This window comes from Lepidochelys kempii, chromosome 3 (genome assembly GCF_965140285.1).
Source record: "Lepidochelys kempii isolate rLepKem1 chromosome 3, rLepKem1.hap1, whole genome shotgun sequence".
NCBI lineage: Eukaryota > Metazoa > Chordata > Testudines > Cheloniidae > Lepidochelys > Lepidochelys kempii.
Window position 1 is genome coordinate 121,186,571 of NC_136382.1, and position 19,382 is coordinate 121,205,952.

Here is a 19,382-nt window from a genome sequence, read left to right on the forward strand (position 1 = left end):
TCTAAGCTATTAATGCAGAAAGCTAAGCATTAATGAAACATGTGGGAATGATGGTAATGCTGACTGAAGAATGGTCTGTCTTGTTCAGTATCTCCAGGTTACTCCAGCATGTCTGAATCAGTGTGTGAAAGGTATAGTTTGTGTACGGTAGAGTTTGTTTTTCACTGAGTAATGCCCAGATGCTAGCAGAGAGATGTTGAAGAAGAAGAAATGAGGAAAAATAACACTTTATCTTTGTTTTTCTCTAGGTCCTGAACAAGATACTATTTTTATTCTAGTTACTTCCTACCATGAAATTTCTAAAGCAAGAGGGCAAGTAAGACAAGCTGTTTTCCTCTCCTTCATGTCCTTTTTCTGTGTGAAGGCTCCCTCAGCCTGGTGATTACAAATAAAATCTTACTTTGGGCTATTGTCAGTTTTGGAGCCACTCTCAGCAAAAAAAAGAACTTTCATATGAAAGGCAGCAGACTGTTGTGACCCTGCTAAATGACCGTATTCATCAGGGGGCAGAGACACTCTGGAAATTATGATTTGCATGGAGATGAACACTCTTTTTTCTTTTCTTCAAGAGTATGACACAGTAGAAATGTATCACCAATGAAATAAGAGCACAGGCACATAAAAGAACTCATAGACCTCCTGCATGCCATATTATACTCCAGATAACAGTCATATCTGTCAGCTTGGATATAGTAGAACTGTGTAGTGCAGGAGTCTCTAAAGGAAGTGAAGTGTGGGGAAAATGACCTGTGAACTGAATCTGAACTTCCTTAAGGAATTGGAACGAGAGACAGTTTTACAGGTCCTGTACCGTGACCAGATGGTGAGAAAAGTGGATGAGGAAAGGATAAGGTATTTTGCCTTTTTTGTACTATGCCACCATTTCTCTTTGCTTTCTTCTCTAATCTTATTTCATCTCCTATCTGCTGTTAACTAGTATCTTTTTTCCAGTTGGGAAAACTAAGAGGTATCCAGTGTGTCATGGCTCACTATCCATTAGAGCTGAATAAATACTGTGCATTGAATAAACTACTCAATGAATTTAGCTTCTAGCATTCCTAGAAAAGATCAGGCTACCACAAGGGTTACTCCCTCAGTGGAGAGTTTATAGTTAATTCTCCCTCATCACATTCACAGGTGCACGTGGATTGTCCCAGTTACAAAGAATGAGATCAGGTCTTTGACTGATTTACGTCATTTCATCTGTTCCAGGATTCTCACAAGGGGTTTTGGGAACCTGTTCCCCATGCTGAGTGAAGCAGTGTCCCATCCCATATAAATTTTATGCCAAGTGCATTGCATGTACTAGTGTGCAATTTTCTGTCATCACCAGAGGGTTTTATTGGCTGAATGAAGAGTTTAAATTTAATTCTCTCTCAGTACCTTCACACGGATATTTGATTTGTAAAGGGTGAGGTTAAATCTTTGTCTAGCTTATTTTGTTTCCTGTGTACTAGGGCTCTGACAAGGTGTTATTGTTTTTTTGGAACCTTGCAACCTACTTTCTCAAGCAATAACCCACCCCATATAAAACATACCATTTGGGTTGCTAATATTTACACATGCAACTTTAAAATTCTCTATGTTTTCACATTTGAGTGTAGGCCCTACAGTTTGCTTTCTGCAAGTATTTGTATGATTAAAACTTAAATGTCTGTGGAAAACAAATGCTAATAGGTTGTAAGCAAAGCTGAAACAAATTCATTTTTAAATTTGAGCAAATACAGTAACTTCTTTGGTATTTACTCAGTTCAACTTTGTATAGTCAGAATATTCTCCTGCAGAAGGGTTATGATGTAACCAAATAGTGCAGGGAACAGGATTCTTAATGTTACTGATCCTTGTCAGAGAAACACTGAACTACGGTTATGTCAGGTAAGTAAAAGCAACAATTTTCAATTTTTTGTTTTAAAATGGTTTTGGTTTTAGTTTTTGTAATTTTAAGTCTACACATAATTCAATTAAATTCACCTTAGCTGATTCATGTATTTAATGAAGATGTTTTTGCAATTCTCATTCATGAGTCAAATTTGCAAAGGGAACCAAACCCCACTTCTTTTGCATGTGCACAGCTTTGAACACATGATCACTTGCATACATACTTTTTGGCTCCCTGTTACGTGTGCATAATTTGCATGTGCAGAGCACCATTTGTACTAGATTAGAACTCCATTTATGTGCAGAAGTGGGGTTTCATGTGCAATTGATAATGCAAAAAAATACTGTATGAAAGTGATTTCAGGCAACGTAAAAATAGAGGCCACAATCTGAAGATTTGACCCATAATTATTATCACTATTGGACACAAACATTATCAGTTTGTGATTGTACATATTTTTATTTGCTTGGTGTGGACAGGAAATTGAAAATTCAGCTGCAGCAACTTCGTTGGAAGGGGGCAAAAAGTGTAAGCCATGAGTACCAAGAAAGATCCTGCGCTCGCTGTCAGAAATCCTTGGGACTAGTGATGAATAGAGGTGCAGTGTGCAATGGATGCAGTCATCGAGTGTGCTCTGAGTGCCGTGTCTGCCTGAATCCCTATTTGTGGAAATGCACCATCTGTTATGCTCATGGGTGAGAAATTTGACTAGTTTTGCTGAGCCATCTCTGTTGTTTGTGGTGTTGTAATAGTTAGAGAAGCAAATAAAATGCCTAAATTGTTATAATTAAGGTAGCATTGACAAGAGTTGAAAGCCTGGGGTGAAAACCTCACCCCGTTGAAGTCAGTGGGAATTTTGTCATTGACTTCAGTGGAGCCAGGATTTCACCCCTTCTGTTTAGCAAAATGGACAGGTCACAGAGACTCAAACATGCATCAGTATTTCCTGGGGCTGTGATAGTGTTAGATCTCATAAGGTAGGGCAGGATTTGGTATAGTCAGTTCTTCCATAGAAATTACCTGAAGAAAACCCAGATAGCTGCAGTAACTGATACTGTGATTCCCACAGATGGCTATCTTCCCTATGAGTCAGTACTGAACCAGTGCATTCCTGCAGGGTGCTGGGGATCTTGTGCCACAGGAGGTGCCATCTTTTGGATGAGATGTTTGGCTGAGTTCTTGACTACTTCCTTGTCATTATTTTTCCCAAGGCCCTTATCACAAGAGTAGAGGTATCCCCATTGTGTTTAATAATAATAATAACAACAATAATAATAATACTTAATAATTAATATAATAAATAATATGAAACTATAGTACATGTAGATTAAAAATGTATAACAAATATTAATAACAACATTCTGATGACAAGCGCATATAGTCAGAGACAGCCCTATGCTTATCTAATTTAAGTTTGTTACCTTTTGATTTCATTGCATATTACTTCGTTCTTGTATTACCAGAAAGTGTAAACAAGAGTTTTTGATTTACCTTCTCTGTACTACTATATTAAATACCTCCACTGAATATACTCTTATTCAGAACATCCTGTCTAAGCTCAATAGTCCAAATCAGGGATATTCTGATACATTTCTGACTTTGATGAGAAATGTTGTGGTACTTTATAGGCAAAAACAGAGTTTTGAAATCAAACGAGCAGTTCTGAAGGTGAAATTCATCCCTGTGCATAGGACAAGTATTTTAAATGAAATTCATCACTGTGAAGGAGGTCAGTATAAGGGCTATGCACCACGTAAATCCCTCTTTACACCTCAAATTTAGGTTGAAATAAGAACTCAAGTGGTACATAGGTCTTGTACTAGCTTTTTGAACAGGATTGACGATCTGTGGATGGTTGCCAGTTTAAAGTCAGTTTTCAGAGTAGCAGCCGTGTTAGTCTGTATCCGCAAAAAGAACAGGAGTACTTGTGGCACCTTAGAGACTAACAAATTTATTTGAGCATAAGCTTTCTTGGGCTACAGCCCACTTCATCGGATGCATAGAATGGAACCTATAGTAAGAATATATATATATATATATATATATATATATATATATATACACACATACAGAGAACATGAAAAGGTGGAGTAAGAGGCTAATTAATTAAGATGAGCTATTATCAGCAGGAGAAAAAAAACTTTTGTAGTAATAATCAAGATGGCCCATTTAGACAGTTGACAAGAAGGTGTGAGGATACTTAACATGGGGAAATAGATTCAATATGTGTAATGACCCAGCCACTCCCAGTCTCTATTCAAACCCAAGTTAATTGTATTTAGTTTGCATATTAATTAATATGCCATTAACTTGGGTTTGAATAGAGGCTGGGAGTGGCTGGATCATTACACATATTGAATCTATTTCCCCATGTTAAGTATCCTCACACCTTCTTGTCAACTGTCTAAATGGGCCATCTTGATTATTACTACAAAAGTTTTTTTCTCCTGCTGATAATAGCTCATCGTAATTAATTATATCTTTTTACTGTATGTTCCATTCTATGCATCCAATGAAGTGGGCTGTAGTCCACGAAAACTTATGCTCTAATAAATATGTTAGTCTCTAAGGTGCCACAAGTACTCCTGTTCTTTTTAAAGTCAGTTTGTGTATCTTGGGTGACAGTGCAGACTTTAAGAATGCACAATGAATGTCTTTTCATGTAAATTGTGATTTTTAAACAATGTATTTGAAATGCATTTATCACAAAACAGGCACAGTAGTTTGCTCGACATTTGGGGCTAAATAATTATGAGTTTGTTTTTTTTGGGGGGAAGGAGGGAAAAGCAGCTTTTGAATTATATGAGCTCCAGAACCATTATCTCCACCTCCAAAGTGCTTTTCTTTTTAGCGAAAAGGGGATGGATTCATAACTATTTTTGTGTGCAGGAAACCATAAGTTAAAGACAAATGGACCACATTTTTTTCTCATTTGTTTTTTAAGACTATTGTTCAGAGGCTAAGTGTAACATGGAAAAACTCTTTTTATCCCAAAGCAACTAAAAATAGAGGTTTATAATAAAAGTGTCATTTCAGCCAATTAAGATCACATCATATCGTATCTCATATCATTACTTATCCTGATATTTAGTAATGCATGCAGCAAGACACATACACATAAACACGCCCAAGGAAATCTATTTTTCTGTCTATTGCAGACGTTGAAAAATTATGCATCCTCAGTGAGTGAAATTTACCTTTGAGGAGAAGGACAGCACAAGGCCCTGTCTGCGCTTAAGCCTCATTTGAGCTTATCACTTAGGGCCTGATCCAAAGCCCATTGGAATCATTGGGAGTTTTTCCATTGACTTTAATGGGCTTTGGTTCAGGACTATAAAGCTTAAGAGATGGATAGGGCTATGTGTGGACCCTCTGTAATGGAGTAGTTCTACTCAGTGCCCTATATTTTATGGGAAGAGGAAAGATGTAGAAATTTAGAGTCTGATTTTCAGAGATACAGTACTGAGCACTCATACCTTCTGTTGAAGTCAAGAAAAGCACGTTGACTTCCGAAAATCAGCGTCTAAATGACTTCTTGCAGAATCTAGGCCAGCAGAGTCTCTGTGTGTCTTTGTGATGGCAAGTAGAGTGACTGCTTATAAATGATCAATTACAAAACATACTGGTGTACATTTGATAGGCAGTATAATTTCATTATCTTCATCTTGTTTTTTTTTAATCCTGATGCTATTATCTAGCTCTCAGTTGCTGTTAAAATGTTTTTTCCCCCACAAAACATTGGTATCAGCAACATCACTGACGTTCTTCCTCCCCTACCCTGCTCTTTAAATACTAGTTTTAGATATTAGATTATCTGTGGAGACAAACTTCATAGACCAAACTGAGCATAAGCAATGACAAAAAGGCTACCATAAAACACCGTTTTTGACATTTCAAAAACAAAATGGAAATGTATTTCCTGTGTGCTATATCTAGATGATTGTAGGTATTACTATGAGTCACGCATAAGTGAACAGAAATCAGCCATCATCCTCTGTTCATGGTCTTGCTCTGATAAGTTTATAAATGTGAATAGAAGTATCTTTTAACTTCTCATATGCCCTTTCTCTGTGCATGGCTGAGGGCAAATATCTCTAAAGCAGTCCCATTATAGCCTTGGATATGATTTATCACAGGGCTACATACATGTCCCCATTTGCTAGATGAACACCGTCAGCCAAATTCAACTCTTAAGTGCTCACATCCCACCTGTCCAAAGAAAATAAATGTTTAACTGAGGTCGGCATTTGGTTTGCTATATCGTGAGTAGAAAGAAGGCCAAGCTGCAATGTTCCAATTGGCATCTTAACCTCAGAAAGTTTGGGGATGTTCAGATCAGGGATTTTGGGGCTGATCATATTGTTAGTCATGTAATGTATTCAAACTAAATAAATCTGGATTGAATGAATGCAAGATGTAAAGTAACATTTAAATATGTACATCCTGTGGTAAGATGGAAGTGGTGAACAAGGATAAAGTTATTTATAATGTTGTTTGTCTTTCTAAATCAGTGGTCCCCAAACTTTTCAGGGTAGCATCCCCCTTACCCCTGTCCATTCCCCCCATAAAAGCATGATTTTATGGAAAATATATCTCTTGTTCAAGAAATTTGATATATTTTTTTGATTTTGAGATTACAGGTATGGATGATAAAGGTAACTGTATTGACATAGTATGGATTTAGACATCTGTCAGGTGTTTGATTTAGTTCCGCATAACATTCTGATTAAAAAATTAGCACTATACAAAATCAATATATCACATATTAAATGGATTAAAAACTGGCTAATTGATAAACTTCAAAAAATAATTGTAAATGGGGAGTCATCATCCAAAGCAGGTGTTTCTAGTGGGCTCCCACAGGGATCTGTTCTTGGTGTAATGCTATTTTGTATGTTTATCAATGATCGAGGAGAAAATATTAAATCTTTGCTGGCAAAGTGTGCAGGTGACATGAAAATAAGTAAAATGGTAAATAATGATAAAGATAGGTCAATTATACAGAGCAGTCTAGATCACTTGGTGAGATGAGGTCATTTGAACAACAGACAACGTATATAGGTCAGTTACAGGATTGGGGACTCTGTTTTGGAAGCAGTGACACTGAAAAGGACCTCAGGGGTCATGATGAATAACTAACTGAATATGAGCTCCCTGTGTGTTACTGTGGCTAAACTGGCTAATGCAATTCTTGGATGTATAACCAGGGGAAAATCAAACAGGAAGTTGATATAATTTATGTATACATACGTTTGGCAGAAACTGGGAATGGGCGACAGGGAATGGATCACTTGATGATTACCTGTTGTGTTCATTCCCTCTGGAGCACCTGGCATTGGCCACTGTTGGATAATGGGCTAGTTGGACCTTTGGTCTGAACCAGTATGGCTGTTCTTACGTACAGCACTGGTGAGACTGCTACTAGAATAGTCTGTCCGGGTCTGGTCTCCACACTCCAAAAGGGTGTTGAACAATTGGAAAGAGTTCAGAAAAGAACTACAAGAATGATATGAGGTCTGGAAAACTTGCCTTACAGTGGAAACTTAAGAAGTTAACTCTATTTATCTAATCCATGGTTTATATATAGCCACATGGGGAGTAGTTCTGGTAGCATAGGGCTCTTAAATGTGACAAAGGCATAACAATGCCCAGTGGTTGGAAGCTGAAGCTAGATAAATATAAGCTAGAAATAAGGTGCACATTTAGAACAGTGAGTGTAATTAACCATTGGATCAAGTTACCTAGTGTTGTGATGGATTCATCATCACTTGAAGTCTTTAAGTCAAGATTGGATGTCTTTCTAGCAAATATGCTCCAGTCCAACCACAAGATATAGGCTTGAGGCAGGAATTACTGGGTGAAGATCACTGGCCTGTGGCGTGTAGGTCAGATTAAATCAGGGGTGGGGAACCTGTGGCCAGATCCGGCCCGCTGCTTCATTTCATCTGGCCCACGGCAAGTCTCTGTGCTGCAGGCCGGAAGCCCCGAGCCTTGGTGCCCTCTCTTCCACCCCCTCACAGGGCTTGAGCCGCAAGCACCTGCTCGCCAGGTTGCCAGAAGTCTGGTTGGCTCTGTGCTGCTCCCAGCATGTCCCTGCGGCATCTAGGAGCAGGTGTGATCAGGGAAGCTCTATGCGTTGCCCCCATCCCCAGCGCCGGCTCCGCAGTTCCCATTGGCTGGGAATCACGGCCAATGGGAGCTGTGGGGGCAGCACTTGTGGGCCTGGGCAGCATGCACCATGCAGAGCCCCCTCACCCCTCTGCCTAGGGGCTGGACATGGCGGCCGCTTCTGGGAGCAGCACGGAGCCCCAGCAGGCAGGGAGCCTGCCTTAGCCACGCTGTGCCACTGACCAGGAGCCGCCTGAGGTAAGTGTCGCCCGGCCGGAGCCTGCACCCTGAGCCTCCTGCCCCAAGTTGGAACCCCCTCCCACACCCTAACTCCTTCCCAGACCCCGCACCTCATACTTCCTCCCTACCTCCTGCCCCAACCCTGAGCATGCTCCTGCACTCCAAACCCCTTGGCCCCAGCCTGGAGCCCCCTTCTGCACCCCAAACCCCTCATCCCAAGCCCCACACCAGAGCCCTCACTCCCTCCCACACCTCAGCCCCCAGCCCAGAGCCCCCTCCTGCACACTGAACCCCTCATTTCTCCCCTTGTCCCTACCCTGGAGCCTAGGGGAGGCCCCGAACCCCCCCACCCGCTGGGCTGTGTGTGGCCCATGACTGATTTTTTTCCGTGGGTCAGTGGTCCCTGGTAGAAAAAAGGTTCCCCACCCATGGACTAGATGGTCATAAGGCCTTCTGGCCTTAAAATGTATGAATCTAAGAAAACTTAAAAATAACATTTCTGTCTGAATATTTTCACCTGCTAAAGTTACAAATAATAGAATGAGATTGGAGAAAATATATTTATTTTTGTCTGTTTTTCTTTGATTGTTTTATGCATTTGATGGCACTTTGTATCCGATCCACAGCATTTTTTTATTTTATCTGATTAAATTTTCACAGTTGCACAAAATTATGGGTTTTAAGCATCTTTTTCTTCATTTATAGATTTAAATTTTCACAGCTGTGGGAAATTATGGGGGGAGTTCACACAAGGGGGGCAGACAATAATTATTTTATCATAGTAGACGTTGAGATTCAAAAAATTGAAGCTTTATAACCATCAAAACACAAACTGTCTACATCACATGTCAAAATATACAAAGTAAATATCCTCAAGTCAAACTTTAATAAATTCTCAAGCAGTACGTTTCTTACTTTGTCTATCTATACATTTTTATTATTACTGATGGAAATATTTCTTCTTCAGTTTGTGTGTGTATGGTGAAATAGATGTTTACCTGCATTTACCGATACAAATCTAATCCTTCAAGCCTAATCATAGCACATTATATGGATTTAAAGCAGTGTCCAGAACAGTTATACCAGAACCTCTACTGCCAAATTTTCTGATTCCATTGTCTTAAATTAAGCACCATAATCTATGGTTAGACACCTAAATAAATGGCCTGATTTTAAGAGGAGCTGAACATACTCCATTTCCAATGGAGTAAGTTAAAGTTGCAGGTGTTCAGCTCCTCTGAATACAAAGACACTTATTTAGGTGCCTAAAAATGGAACCTAAAACCAAGCTGAAACAAAAGCACACAGCGTCCTAAACATTGTACCATATTTTAAAAGGGAATGAATTGAGAACCAGCATGGCAACTCAACCGCTGCATTTCCTGGCCTTTGTGAATTTCAGTCAGAATTATATATAGTTTTTTGGTTTTGTTTAGTTACAGGCTTTTGAATTTTTCTCAAGGATCTGTCCTTATGTGCATTTCATACTCATTAAAATATCACCCATTTGATCTCATGATCCTGATGCATGCAAGTAATGTGCATGACAGTTGCTACCAGTGGCACTAGCTTCTTGAAAGAGGAGCAGGGTAAGGTTAGGGTTAGGCCATGGCACCACCACACTGTCCACATCAATGAGGAGGGAGTGTGTTGCACCTTCTAGGGTTATGGCACTGCAGCATGTGCTGCTCTTATATAGCCATTCTGTCTTACACCTAGGAGCACACACTACAGTACCTTTACATTCCCTCAAGCTAGGCTATGGCAGTAAACAGCAAACTAGCCCTAAGGGCCTTATCTGAGGTCACAGAGCAAGTCAGGTGCAGAGCTAGGAATAGAATCAAGGACTCTTGACTTCCAGTGTGTTGCTCTAAACACTAGATAATATGTCAGGGCAGAAGAGTTCTTACAGGGAGCACAAAGCTGATCACAAAGCTGAACTCAGGGTCAGATTGTAGTGATCTCCCATTAGTTATACTGTACAATTAAGAAGGATCACTCTGTAGTCTTTGACTGTTAATTAGATTTTTGCCTTAAGTGCACATGTATATGGTCCTGAATATTCATCTTGGAAACTGTGAAAAAGGTTCAAATATCTGTTTGTTTGTTTTTCAGAGACATTAAAGTGAAGACTGGGGAATGGTTCTTTGAGGAACGTGCCAAGAAATTCCCAGCTGACGGTAATTACTGGAGCAGGCAACAAACTGCTTTGCGGTGTATAGTCTTCATCTAACTAATATACAATACAAAATCTTGACACACTGCTTTGTTTCATTTTTAGCCCATTTAGTAGGAGATAGGTCTGAAATAAAGACTAGATCTTGTGGTATGTGTCTCTACAGTGGGTGTAAGACAGCAGAATGCCTGCCTGTTTGCCTCAAGCATAAGCCAGAAGAAGGCCTTTAAAGGGCAAAGTACTTTGGCTGGATAAAATGAAATATGATAACCATATCAATTTGAACAATGTAACTGAAATTGTGAGCACCAAATAAGTGTGCACCTTAAGATGAATAAGAAATACAATGGTCTGTGAAATAAATATAGATGCACTAGGGTATGTGGACTGCAAAGAGATGTCTTGCAGCCTTTTAAGTTAATGGCAAAGTTCCTGTTGATTTCAGTGATGTAGGTTCAAAGCTTACAAAGAGGACAGGATAGAATAGACAATAAAAAGGGGAAATTTACAAACCTACCATGAGACAGTGTTCAGCACATACTAATCTATGGGAACCTAAACCAAAACCCGTTTGGAGCCCAGTTATGCCATCCCCCTTGTGTAGGGCCCTCCTATGCCACTGGGGACACAAAGTAGCCAATGGGTGTGTGGTGGTGGCAGATCCATCCTCATCCACAGCACTGGAACCCAAAGCAGGTCAAGTGAATGAGGAACATGCTGCATCGCCCAAAGGGCTGCTACAGTGTGTGCTCTACCCCTGCATTCTGGGGAAAGGATTGTGTTTTATGAGACACAGTCCCTTCTTGAGCTCCCCTGGGGGTGGTGTCGCTTCCCACTTTCCCTATCTGGGACCTGTGTCTAAATGACACAACCTGGACCAGAGTATCCCCATTTTATGACTTCAGATGTAAGAGGGGATAATACGCAGGTGAAGCCAATAGACACTGGTCCTTAAAATACCCCCTCAGGGAGCTCTGTTTATCTGTGGAAACATTAGCAATATAAGAGAAGAAGGATGTTATACATTAAGTAATCAAGCAGTCTTTGAAACAACAGGTATTCACTGAAAGCTGGCATCAAAACAAAGTGAGAAGATGAGTAATGATACACTTCCTTGCTAAAAATCAGACAGCAGTTATTTATCAACTTCACTGAATCCCCTTCTAGATAGAACACATTTCCCAATTTAATAATGTTGGTTGATTCACCTTCTTGCGGTCAGTGGAGTTCCAAAAGTTGTTATATGCACTCATTTCTCTCTCTCTCTCTCTCTCTCCCCAGAGGTGGTTGGTGAGAGTAGTAAAGATGTAAATCTAAACAATCTCTCACAAATACAGAAAAGTGATTTTCTGTTATTCTTCTTCAAGTGCTTGTTGATGTCCATTCCAATCAAGTGTGTGCACGCACACTTGCTCGTTGGCTTGAAGATTTTCCCCCTAGCAGCATCCATTGGGTCGTCCTGGGCGCCCCTGGAGTCGCACCCTCGTGGTGCCTAATATATAGCCCTGCCGACCTGCTACCCCTTCAGTTCCTTCTTACCGCCAGTGACAGTGGCTGGAACTTCCCGTAGCTCTTGCTCAGCAAGTTCATTCTTTATCTGGTTGTATATAGTTAGTTCGTTAGTGTTATTAGTGTCTTAGTATAGAGTTTGTTGCCCACCGCCTTTTCCCCCACTCTGCTTCCTGGAGCCGTGATATGCCACGTTCCCCAGGTTTTAAAAACTGTGTGGCCTGCACCAAGCGCATGCCAAAGAGTGACCCACATTTGTCGTGTCTACGGTGCCTGGGGAGATCCATCAGAAAGATCGTTGTAAGATGTGCTGCAAGTTCCGTCTGAGAACTCTTAAGGAAAGGGAACAGTGCTCAAGGAGATCCTGATGGAGGCAGCTCTACGCCCCCACTCTGACCCAGGCTTGGGAGACCCGACCCCTACTGTGTCATCCTCGATGTGGAACGCCCTGGTGCCATCGGCGAGCTCGGCACCGAGAAAGGATTCTTCTTCTTCAAGTGATTGTTCACGTCCATTCCAATTAGGGGTGCATGCGCCGCGAGCACGGACGTCGGAAATTTTTCCCTTAGCAGTTCCTGTCAGGATGGCAGGGGAGCCCCTCAGAGTAGCGCCCTCATGGTGGTGTATATATTACCCTGCTGGCCCGACCCCCCTTCAGTTCCTTCTTACCGTCCGTGGCACTGTTGGAACGTTCTCTCTCTCTCTCTCTCTCTCTCTCTGTCTCTCGCTTGTGAGTGATCCCTTAGCCTTTCATATGTAGTTATCAGTTAGTTATCAGTAGTTAGAAATCCATTGTCTCAGGTGTCTGGAAGCTACTTCCAGCACCAGCCTTGGGCTGCGGTGAATGCCGGAAGCCCAGGGTTTTAAAGCTTGCGCCACGTGCCACAAGTCTATGCCCAACAGCGACCCCCACAATTCCTGTCTCCGGCGTCTGGGAGAGTCTCATCAAGCAGAGCGCTGCAAGATCTGCAAGGCCTTTAAGCTGTGCACCAAGAAAGAAATGCTGGAAATGGCCCACCTTGATTATCACTACAAAAGGTTTTCTTCTCTCCCTCCCCCGCTCTCCTGCTGGTATTCGCTCATCTTCAGTGATCACTCTCCTTACAGTATGTATGATAACACCCATTGTTTCATGTTCTCTGTGTATATACATTTCCCCACTGTATTTTCCACTGAATGCATCCGATGAAGTGAGCTGTAGCTCACGAAAGCTTATGCTCAAATAAATTTGTTAGTCTCTAAGGTGCCACAAGTCCTCCTTTTCTTTTTAAGAAAGAAAGAGACTTTCGCCTTAAGCAGTTGCTCATGGAGGCTGCGTTACAACCTCCAGCCTCCAACCAACCGGCACTGGCATCCTCGGTGCCAAGTGCCCCGGCATCCGTGTGTGACCTGGCACCGCAAATCATCGGCACCGAGACGGGACAACAAACTTCGGCACTGGTCGACTTCTCCGGCACCGACTAAGCGGCACAAGCACGGAGAAAGAGGGCGCTCTCCCCAGAGAGCTGCTAAGCTGCTCAGAGATGCTCCCAGCACGCAAAGACACATTGCGGGCCCAAGCCAAGAAGCTGCACCGTCGACTCTGGCGCCACAGGCCCCGTTGAGTCCGGTACCCAGCGAATTTAGTGCTGACAAGGGGTTGGAGGAGGTCCTTGAACATCCCTCCACACCCAACACTTTTGAGGCAGCAAAAGACCTCATTGAGTTGTCAGTGCCAAGCCCCCTCCGGCACCACCTAGAAGGGTGCTATCCAGAGGGAAGCCAGCAATGGTGCGCCGTTCAGGTCACCATCTCGGCACCACTCATGGTCGAGTTCGGCATCCCATTATTCCCCGGTGCCCACAACCCAGCGTGAGGTTACAGCACTGGAGGCGAACCAGCCAGTGCCACCCGCGGCGACTGCACATCAGTCCCCAACACCGATCCCAGTCCCGGAACTCCCGGTACCGTTCGTTGTCCTGGTCAGCCAGGCACCACTCCCTGGCACCCTGCGACCACTGCATGTTCGGCACTGCTGTGGTCCACTCAGTCAGCATCCTTGGGATCCGAGGCCGACTCTGGTCGCTCTAGCTATAGTAGCCATTCCAAGTCGCCACACAGGCACCCATCAAGGACAAGGGATGCCACTCTCTCCCGGCCACCCCCAGACTCACAAGAGCAACCGGTGCCCCCAGACCCAATATCTGAGATGGCGCCAAGCTCTGCGACACCTCAAGAGGTGCCAGCCCCGTAGGGCCCTGAAGTGACCCAGGTCTGTGGGGACACAGAGGAGGGTCTAGATGAGGACAACCTCTTCCCCAGACGAGGTGGTGGGTATGTCAGTGTCAGGACCGCCACCAATAGACCACAGGGCTCACCAGGAGCTGCTCCGCAGAATTGCCCTCAATATGGGCCTTCAGGCGCAGACAGAACAGCACACCTAACCAGGGCCAGAATAAGCCCCAACCTGGAAACAAGCAAGGGTTTTGAGGGCGCGCCTGAGGACAGTGTACCAACCCAGTTCCTGGATCCATCCCCAGGATTTTTAAACTGATTAACCCACTTCTACCATGCGTGGTCCCATATAACATCGGACCTATGGATCCTACGCACAGTACAGGTGGGATACACTCTCCAGTTTTCCTCCTCCTCTCCCTCCCACCCATCTTCCAGGGACCCCTCTCACGAGCAACTCCTTATGCAGGAGGTTCGTTCGCTCCTCGAGATAGGTGTGGTGGAGGAGATTCCGCAGGAGCTAAGGGGAAAGGGGTTTTACTCCTGTTACTTTCTAATTCCCAAGGCAAAGGGGGGGTCTTTGACCCATTTTAGACCTTCGCGGACTCAACAAATTTTTGGTCAAGCTCCAGTTCCACATGGTCTCCCTGAGCACTATTATTCCATCTTTGGATCTGGGGGATTGGTACTCTGCTCTCGACATGAAGGACACATATTTTCATATCGCTATTCATCTGACACACCGACGCTTCCTCCGGTTTGCCATAAACCAACATCACTACCAGTTCATGGTTCTCCCATTCGGCCTCTCCACAGCCCCCTGAGTGTTCACGAAATCCATGTTGGTGGTGACAGCCTTCCTGCAGAAAAGGCAGGTTCGAGTGTTCCTGTACCTCGACAACTGGCTTCTCACAGGTCGTTCCAAGAAAGAGGTTCAGTCCCACATGACGATGGCTATGGACATGTTTCACAGGCTGGGGCTCCTCCTCAATGTGCCCAAATCTTCTCTCATACCCACCCAAAGGTTAGAGTTTATAGGGGCAGTCCTGGACTCAATACAGGCAAAAGCAAGCCTTCCAGAGCCCAGATTCCAGGCCATAGAGCAGATTGTAAATTCAATGCTTTGGTATCCCACTACCACATTCAGGTGTTGCCTACAGCTGATAGGACATATGGCAGCATGCACGTACATGGTCAGGCATGCCCAACTGAGACTCAGACCCTTACAAGCGTGGCTCACACTGTCCTACCGTCCGTACAGAGGCCCCCTGGACCGCATGGTGACGATCCTGGCTCAGGTGCTAGAATCCCTGTGCTGGTGGCTGGACCAACTAGTGGTCTGTGCAGGGGACCCCTTCGCCAAGCCCCAGTCTTCTCTGACGTTAGTAACAGATGCATCAGTTCTGGGCTGGGGCTCACACTTAGGGGACCTGAGGACGCAAGGCTTGTGGTCGAGGGACGAGATACCTCTCCATATCAACCTGAAGAAGCTCAGGGCGGTTCATCTGGCCTGCCAAACCTTTCATGCCACCTTACAAGGTCACAGCGTGACAGTCCTGACAGACAACACCACTGCCATGTTCTATATAAACAAACAAGGCGGAGCCCGCCCCTCACCTCTCTGTTGCGAGGCTCTCCTTCTCTGGGACTTCTGTATAGCCCGATCCATTCAGCTCGAAGCATCCTACCTCCCAGGAGTGCGGAACAAGCTTGCGGATTGCCTCAGGTCTTACCACATGCACGAGTGGTCAATCAGGTTGGACATCATACAGTCAGTCTTCCAGAATTGGGGTTATCCCCAAGTAGACCTCTTCGCCCCCGAGAGCAACAGTCAGTGCCCTCAGTTCTGCTCATTCCAAAACCACAGTCCAGGCTTGGTCGCTGATGCGTTCTTAACACCATGGGGCTGGGGTCTGAATTATGCCTTCCCTCCTATCCTGCTTGTCCACTGGGTCCTCCTTAAAATTCACAGAGACAGGGCGATGGTAATCATGATTGCCCCATCTTGGCCCAGACAGCATGGGTATACAACCCTTATAGAGCTGTCTGTGAATGCCCCTATTGCCCTGCCCCTCCACCGAGACCTGATCACGCAGGACCACGGGTGCCTCCTTCACCCAAACCTGCAATCTTTGCATCTCATGGCTTGGTAACTCTGTGGCTAAATTCCATGGACAGACAGTGCTCTCAGTCGGTGAGACAGATTCTCCTCGGCAGTAGGAAACCTTCCACTAGGGCTACCTAACTGGCAAAATGGAAAAGGTTTTCCTGTTGGTGTAAACCCAAGTGCCTTCAACCACTCCAGGCTCCCTTCCCAGTTATTCTAGAATACCTCCTGCGCCTTAAGCATCAGGGTCTATCCCCTTCCTCCATAAGAGTGCACCTGGCAGCCATTTCAGGTTTCCATTCAGGGGAGTCTGGGCGCTTGGTGTTTTCTAATCCCATAGTGGGGCGATTCCTCAAAGGTCTGGAAAGGGGGTTCCCCCAATTCTGGCCCACCTGTCCCAACCTGGAACTTAAACTTGGTCCTCTCCAAATCATGAGCCCACCATTTGAGCCCCTGGCCACTTGCTCCCTCCTCTACCTCTCTTGGAAGGTGGCATTCCCGGTGGCCATTACTTCGACAAGGAGGGTGTCTGAGCTGAGAGCCCTCACCTCTGAACTGCCTTACACAGTGTTTCATAAGGACAAGATGCAGCTTAGACCACACCCTAAATTTCTCCCCAAGGTGGTCTCCCAATTCCACATGGGTGAGGACATTTGCTTACCGGTGTTCTTTCCAAAACCCCACATGAGCCTGGGACACTGCAGCCTACACACCCTGGATGTCCGGAGAGCCTTGGCGTTCTATATAGAGCGAACGAAACCTTTCCGCAAGTCGACTTAATTGTTTGTCACCATAGCTGACAGAATGAAGGGTCTTCCTTCTCTGCGCAATGCATATCATCCTGGATCGCAGACTGCATTTGCACATGCTATGAATTGGCCAAGGTTCCAGCCCCAGCAATTACGGCCCATTCAACCAGAGCACAGGCATCTTCGACAGTCTTTCTGGCTCAGGTCCCTATCCATGAGATCTGTAAAGCAGCCACCTGGTCTTCAGTGCACACGTTTACAGCCCACTATGCTGTTAACCAACAGGCCAGAGATGATGCAGCAGTCGGCAGAGCTGTTCTCCAATCAATCGTTCCATGACTTCTACCCTCCTCCTATGGTAAGCTTGGAAGTCACCTAATTGGAATGGACGTGAACAATCACTCAAAGAAGAAAAGACGGTTACCTACTGTCAAGGTTCCTTCCCCAGTCTGAACTCTAGGGTACAGATGTGGGGACCTGCATGAAAGACCCCCTAAGCTTATTCTTACCAGCTTAGGTTAAAAACTTCCCCAGGGTACAAACTTTGCCTTGTCCTTGAACAGTATGCTGCCACCACCAAGCGTTTTAAACAAAGAACAGGGAAAGAGATCACTTGGAGATGTCTTCCCCCAAAATATCCCCCCAAGCCCTACACCCCTTTCCTGGGAAAGGCTTGATAATAATCCTCACCAATTGGTACAGGTGAACACAGACCCAAGCCCTTGGAACTCAAGAACAATGAAAAAATCAATTAGGTTCTTAAAAGAAGAATTTTAATTAAAGAAAAGGTAAAAGAATCACCTCTGTAAAATCAGGATGGTAAATACCTTACAGGGTAGTCAGATTGAAAACATAGAGAATCCCTCGAGGCAAAACCTTAAGTTACAAAAAGACACAAAAACAGGAATATACATTCCATCCAGCACAGCTTATTTTACCAGCCATTAAACAAAAGGAAATCTAACGCATTTTTAGCTGCATTACTTACTAACTTAACAGGAGTTATAAGGCTGCATTCCTGATCTGTTCCCAGCAAAAGCATCACACAGACAGATAGACCTTTTGTTCCCCCCCACCTTCAGATTTGAAAGTATCTTGTCTCCTCATTGGTCATTTTGGGTCAGGTGCCAGCGAGGTTACCTTAGCTTCTTAACCCTTTACAGGTGAAAGGGTTTTCCCTCCTGCCAGGAGGGATTTTATAGCACTGTGTACAGAAAGATGGTTACTCTTCCCTGTATATTTATGACACCTACCTTTTCATAACTGTTGTTCTTTGAGATGTGTTGTTCATGTCCATTACAATACCCACCTCCCCTTCCCCTCTGTTGGAGTCAACAGCAAGAAGGAACCAAAGGGGGGGTCGGGCAGGCAGGGTAATATATATACCACCATGAGGGCACTACTCTAGGGGGCTCCCCTGCCCTCCTGATGGGAGATGTTAAGGGAAAAACTTTCCGACGTCCATGTACGCAGCATGCACACACCTAATTGGAATGGATGTGAACAACACATCTCGAAGAACAACAGTTACGAAAAGGTAGGTAACAGTCTTTTCCCGAGACACTCAGCACTGACACAGCTCCTCATGTGGCCCATCTGATAGTAGGCACCGTTCCCACTCACCAGTGCCTCAAGAAGAAGCCGGGTGACTGTTCTCCTCCAGCCAAGTTACGAGACATGTGACCCCAGGTGGGCCACTCTTCAGGATCCCCTGCCGGGGCCATGTCAACTCCTGCCCAAGTGCGGCAGTTGAGTCCGGCCCCACCTCGATTACTGGCGCCTACACAGCAGCTGCAGCTCCCATCGTCGCTGGAAGCGTACCAGGCTGCTCAGGACCTCCTCCATCTTACGGCACCATTCTCGCCTGCCAGGGAGGAACCCTCAGCACCAGTGGATTCGCGTCCTCCAGTGCATTCAAAGGGGAAGCCAGGTATGGTGTCAAGACAATCCCCCTCGCCATGTTCCTCGGCACCTACCTGCTTGGACAGAGAGCCTACCCGCTCCCTGAGCTCTCGACATTCAAGACACATGGTCTTCAGTGTCTGAGACCTCAAAGTCAGAGTCCATCTCCTATTGCTCTGGGTGGAGCAGAAGTCGCAGGTCGAGGTCCGGCAGAGACATGAGAGAGCCCCAGGCATGGCCTCCGCAGTGGCAGAACCCGCCTCAGTGGCCCTTCTGGACCCCCTGGGCTTTTCACCAGGGCCAGGGAGGAACCCAGGGTCTATGCTCTGGGACATCTTCCGTGGACTCTGCCACCTTCATGCCACCTTCTGCTACGCATCTGCCCTCGGTGTCTACGGTCCTGACACCTCTGCCTCCAGCTCCATTGTTGACTCCAGCACTGTGCTTGGCTCCGACCTCAGCACCGCCCTTCATGGCATCAACACACCCATCTCCCAC

The 19,382-nt window shown here is 44.8% G+C and overlaps 1 protein-coding gene across 3 annotated transcripts in view; it reads left to right on the forward strand.

Annotated features, from left to right (window-relative positions):
- The window catches only part of SYTL3 (synaptotagmin like 3), a 66,330-nt gene that overhangs the window by 12,503 nt on the left and 34,445 nt on the right, over positions 1 to 19,382 (forward strand). For all 3 annotated transcript variants that reach the window (XM_073337808.2, XM_073337809.2, XM_073337811.2), the window contains 3 exons: positions 249 to 852; positions 2,359 to 2,574; positions 10,343 to 10,407. In XM_073337808.2, the coding sequence (XP_073193909.2) occupies positions 743 to 852; positions 2,359 to 2,574; positions 10,343 to 10,407 (391 nt within the window). In that variant the 5' untranslated portion in view covers positions 249 to 742. The remainder of the gene's footprint in view (positions 1 to 248; positions 853 to 2,358; positions 2,575 to 10,342; positions 10,408 to 19,382) is intronic.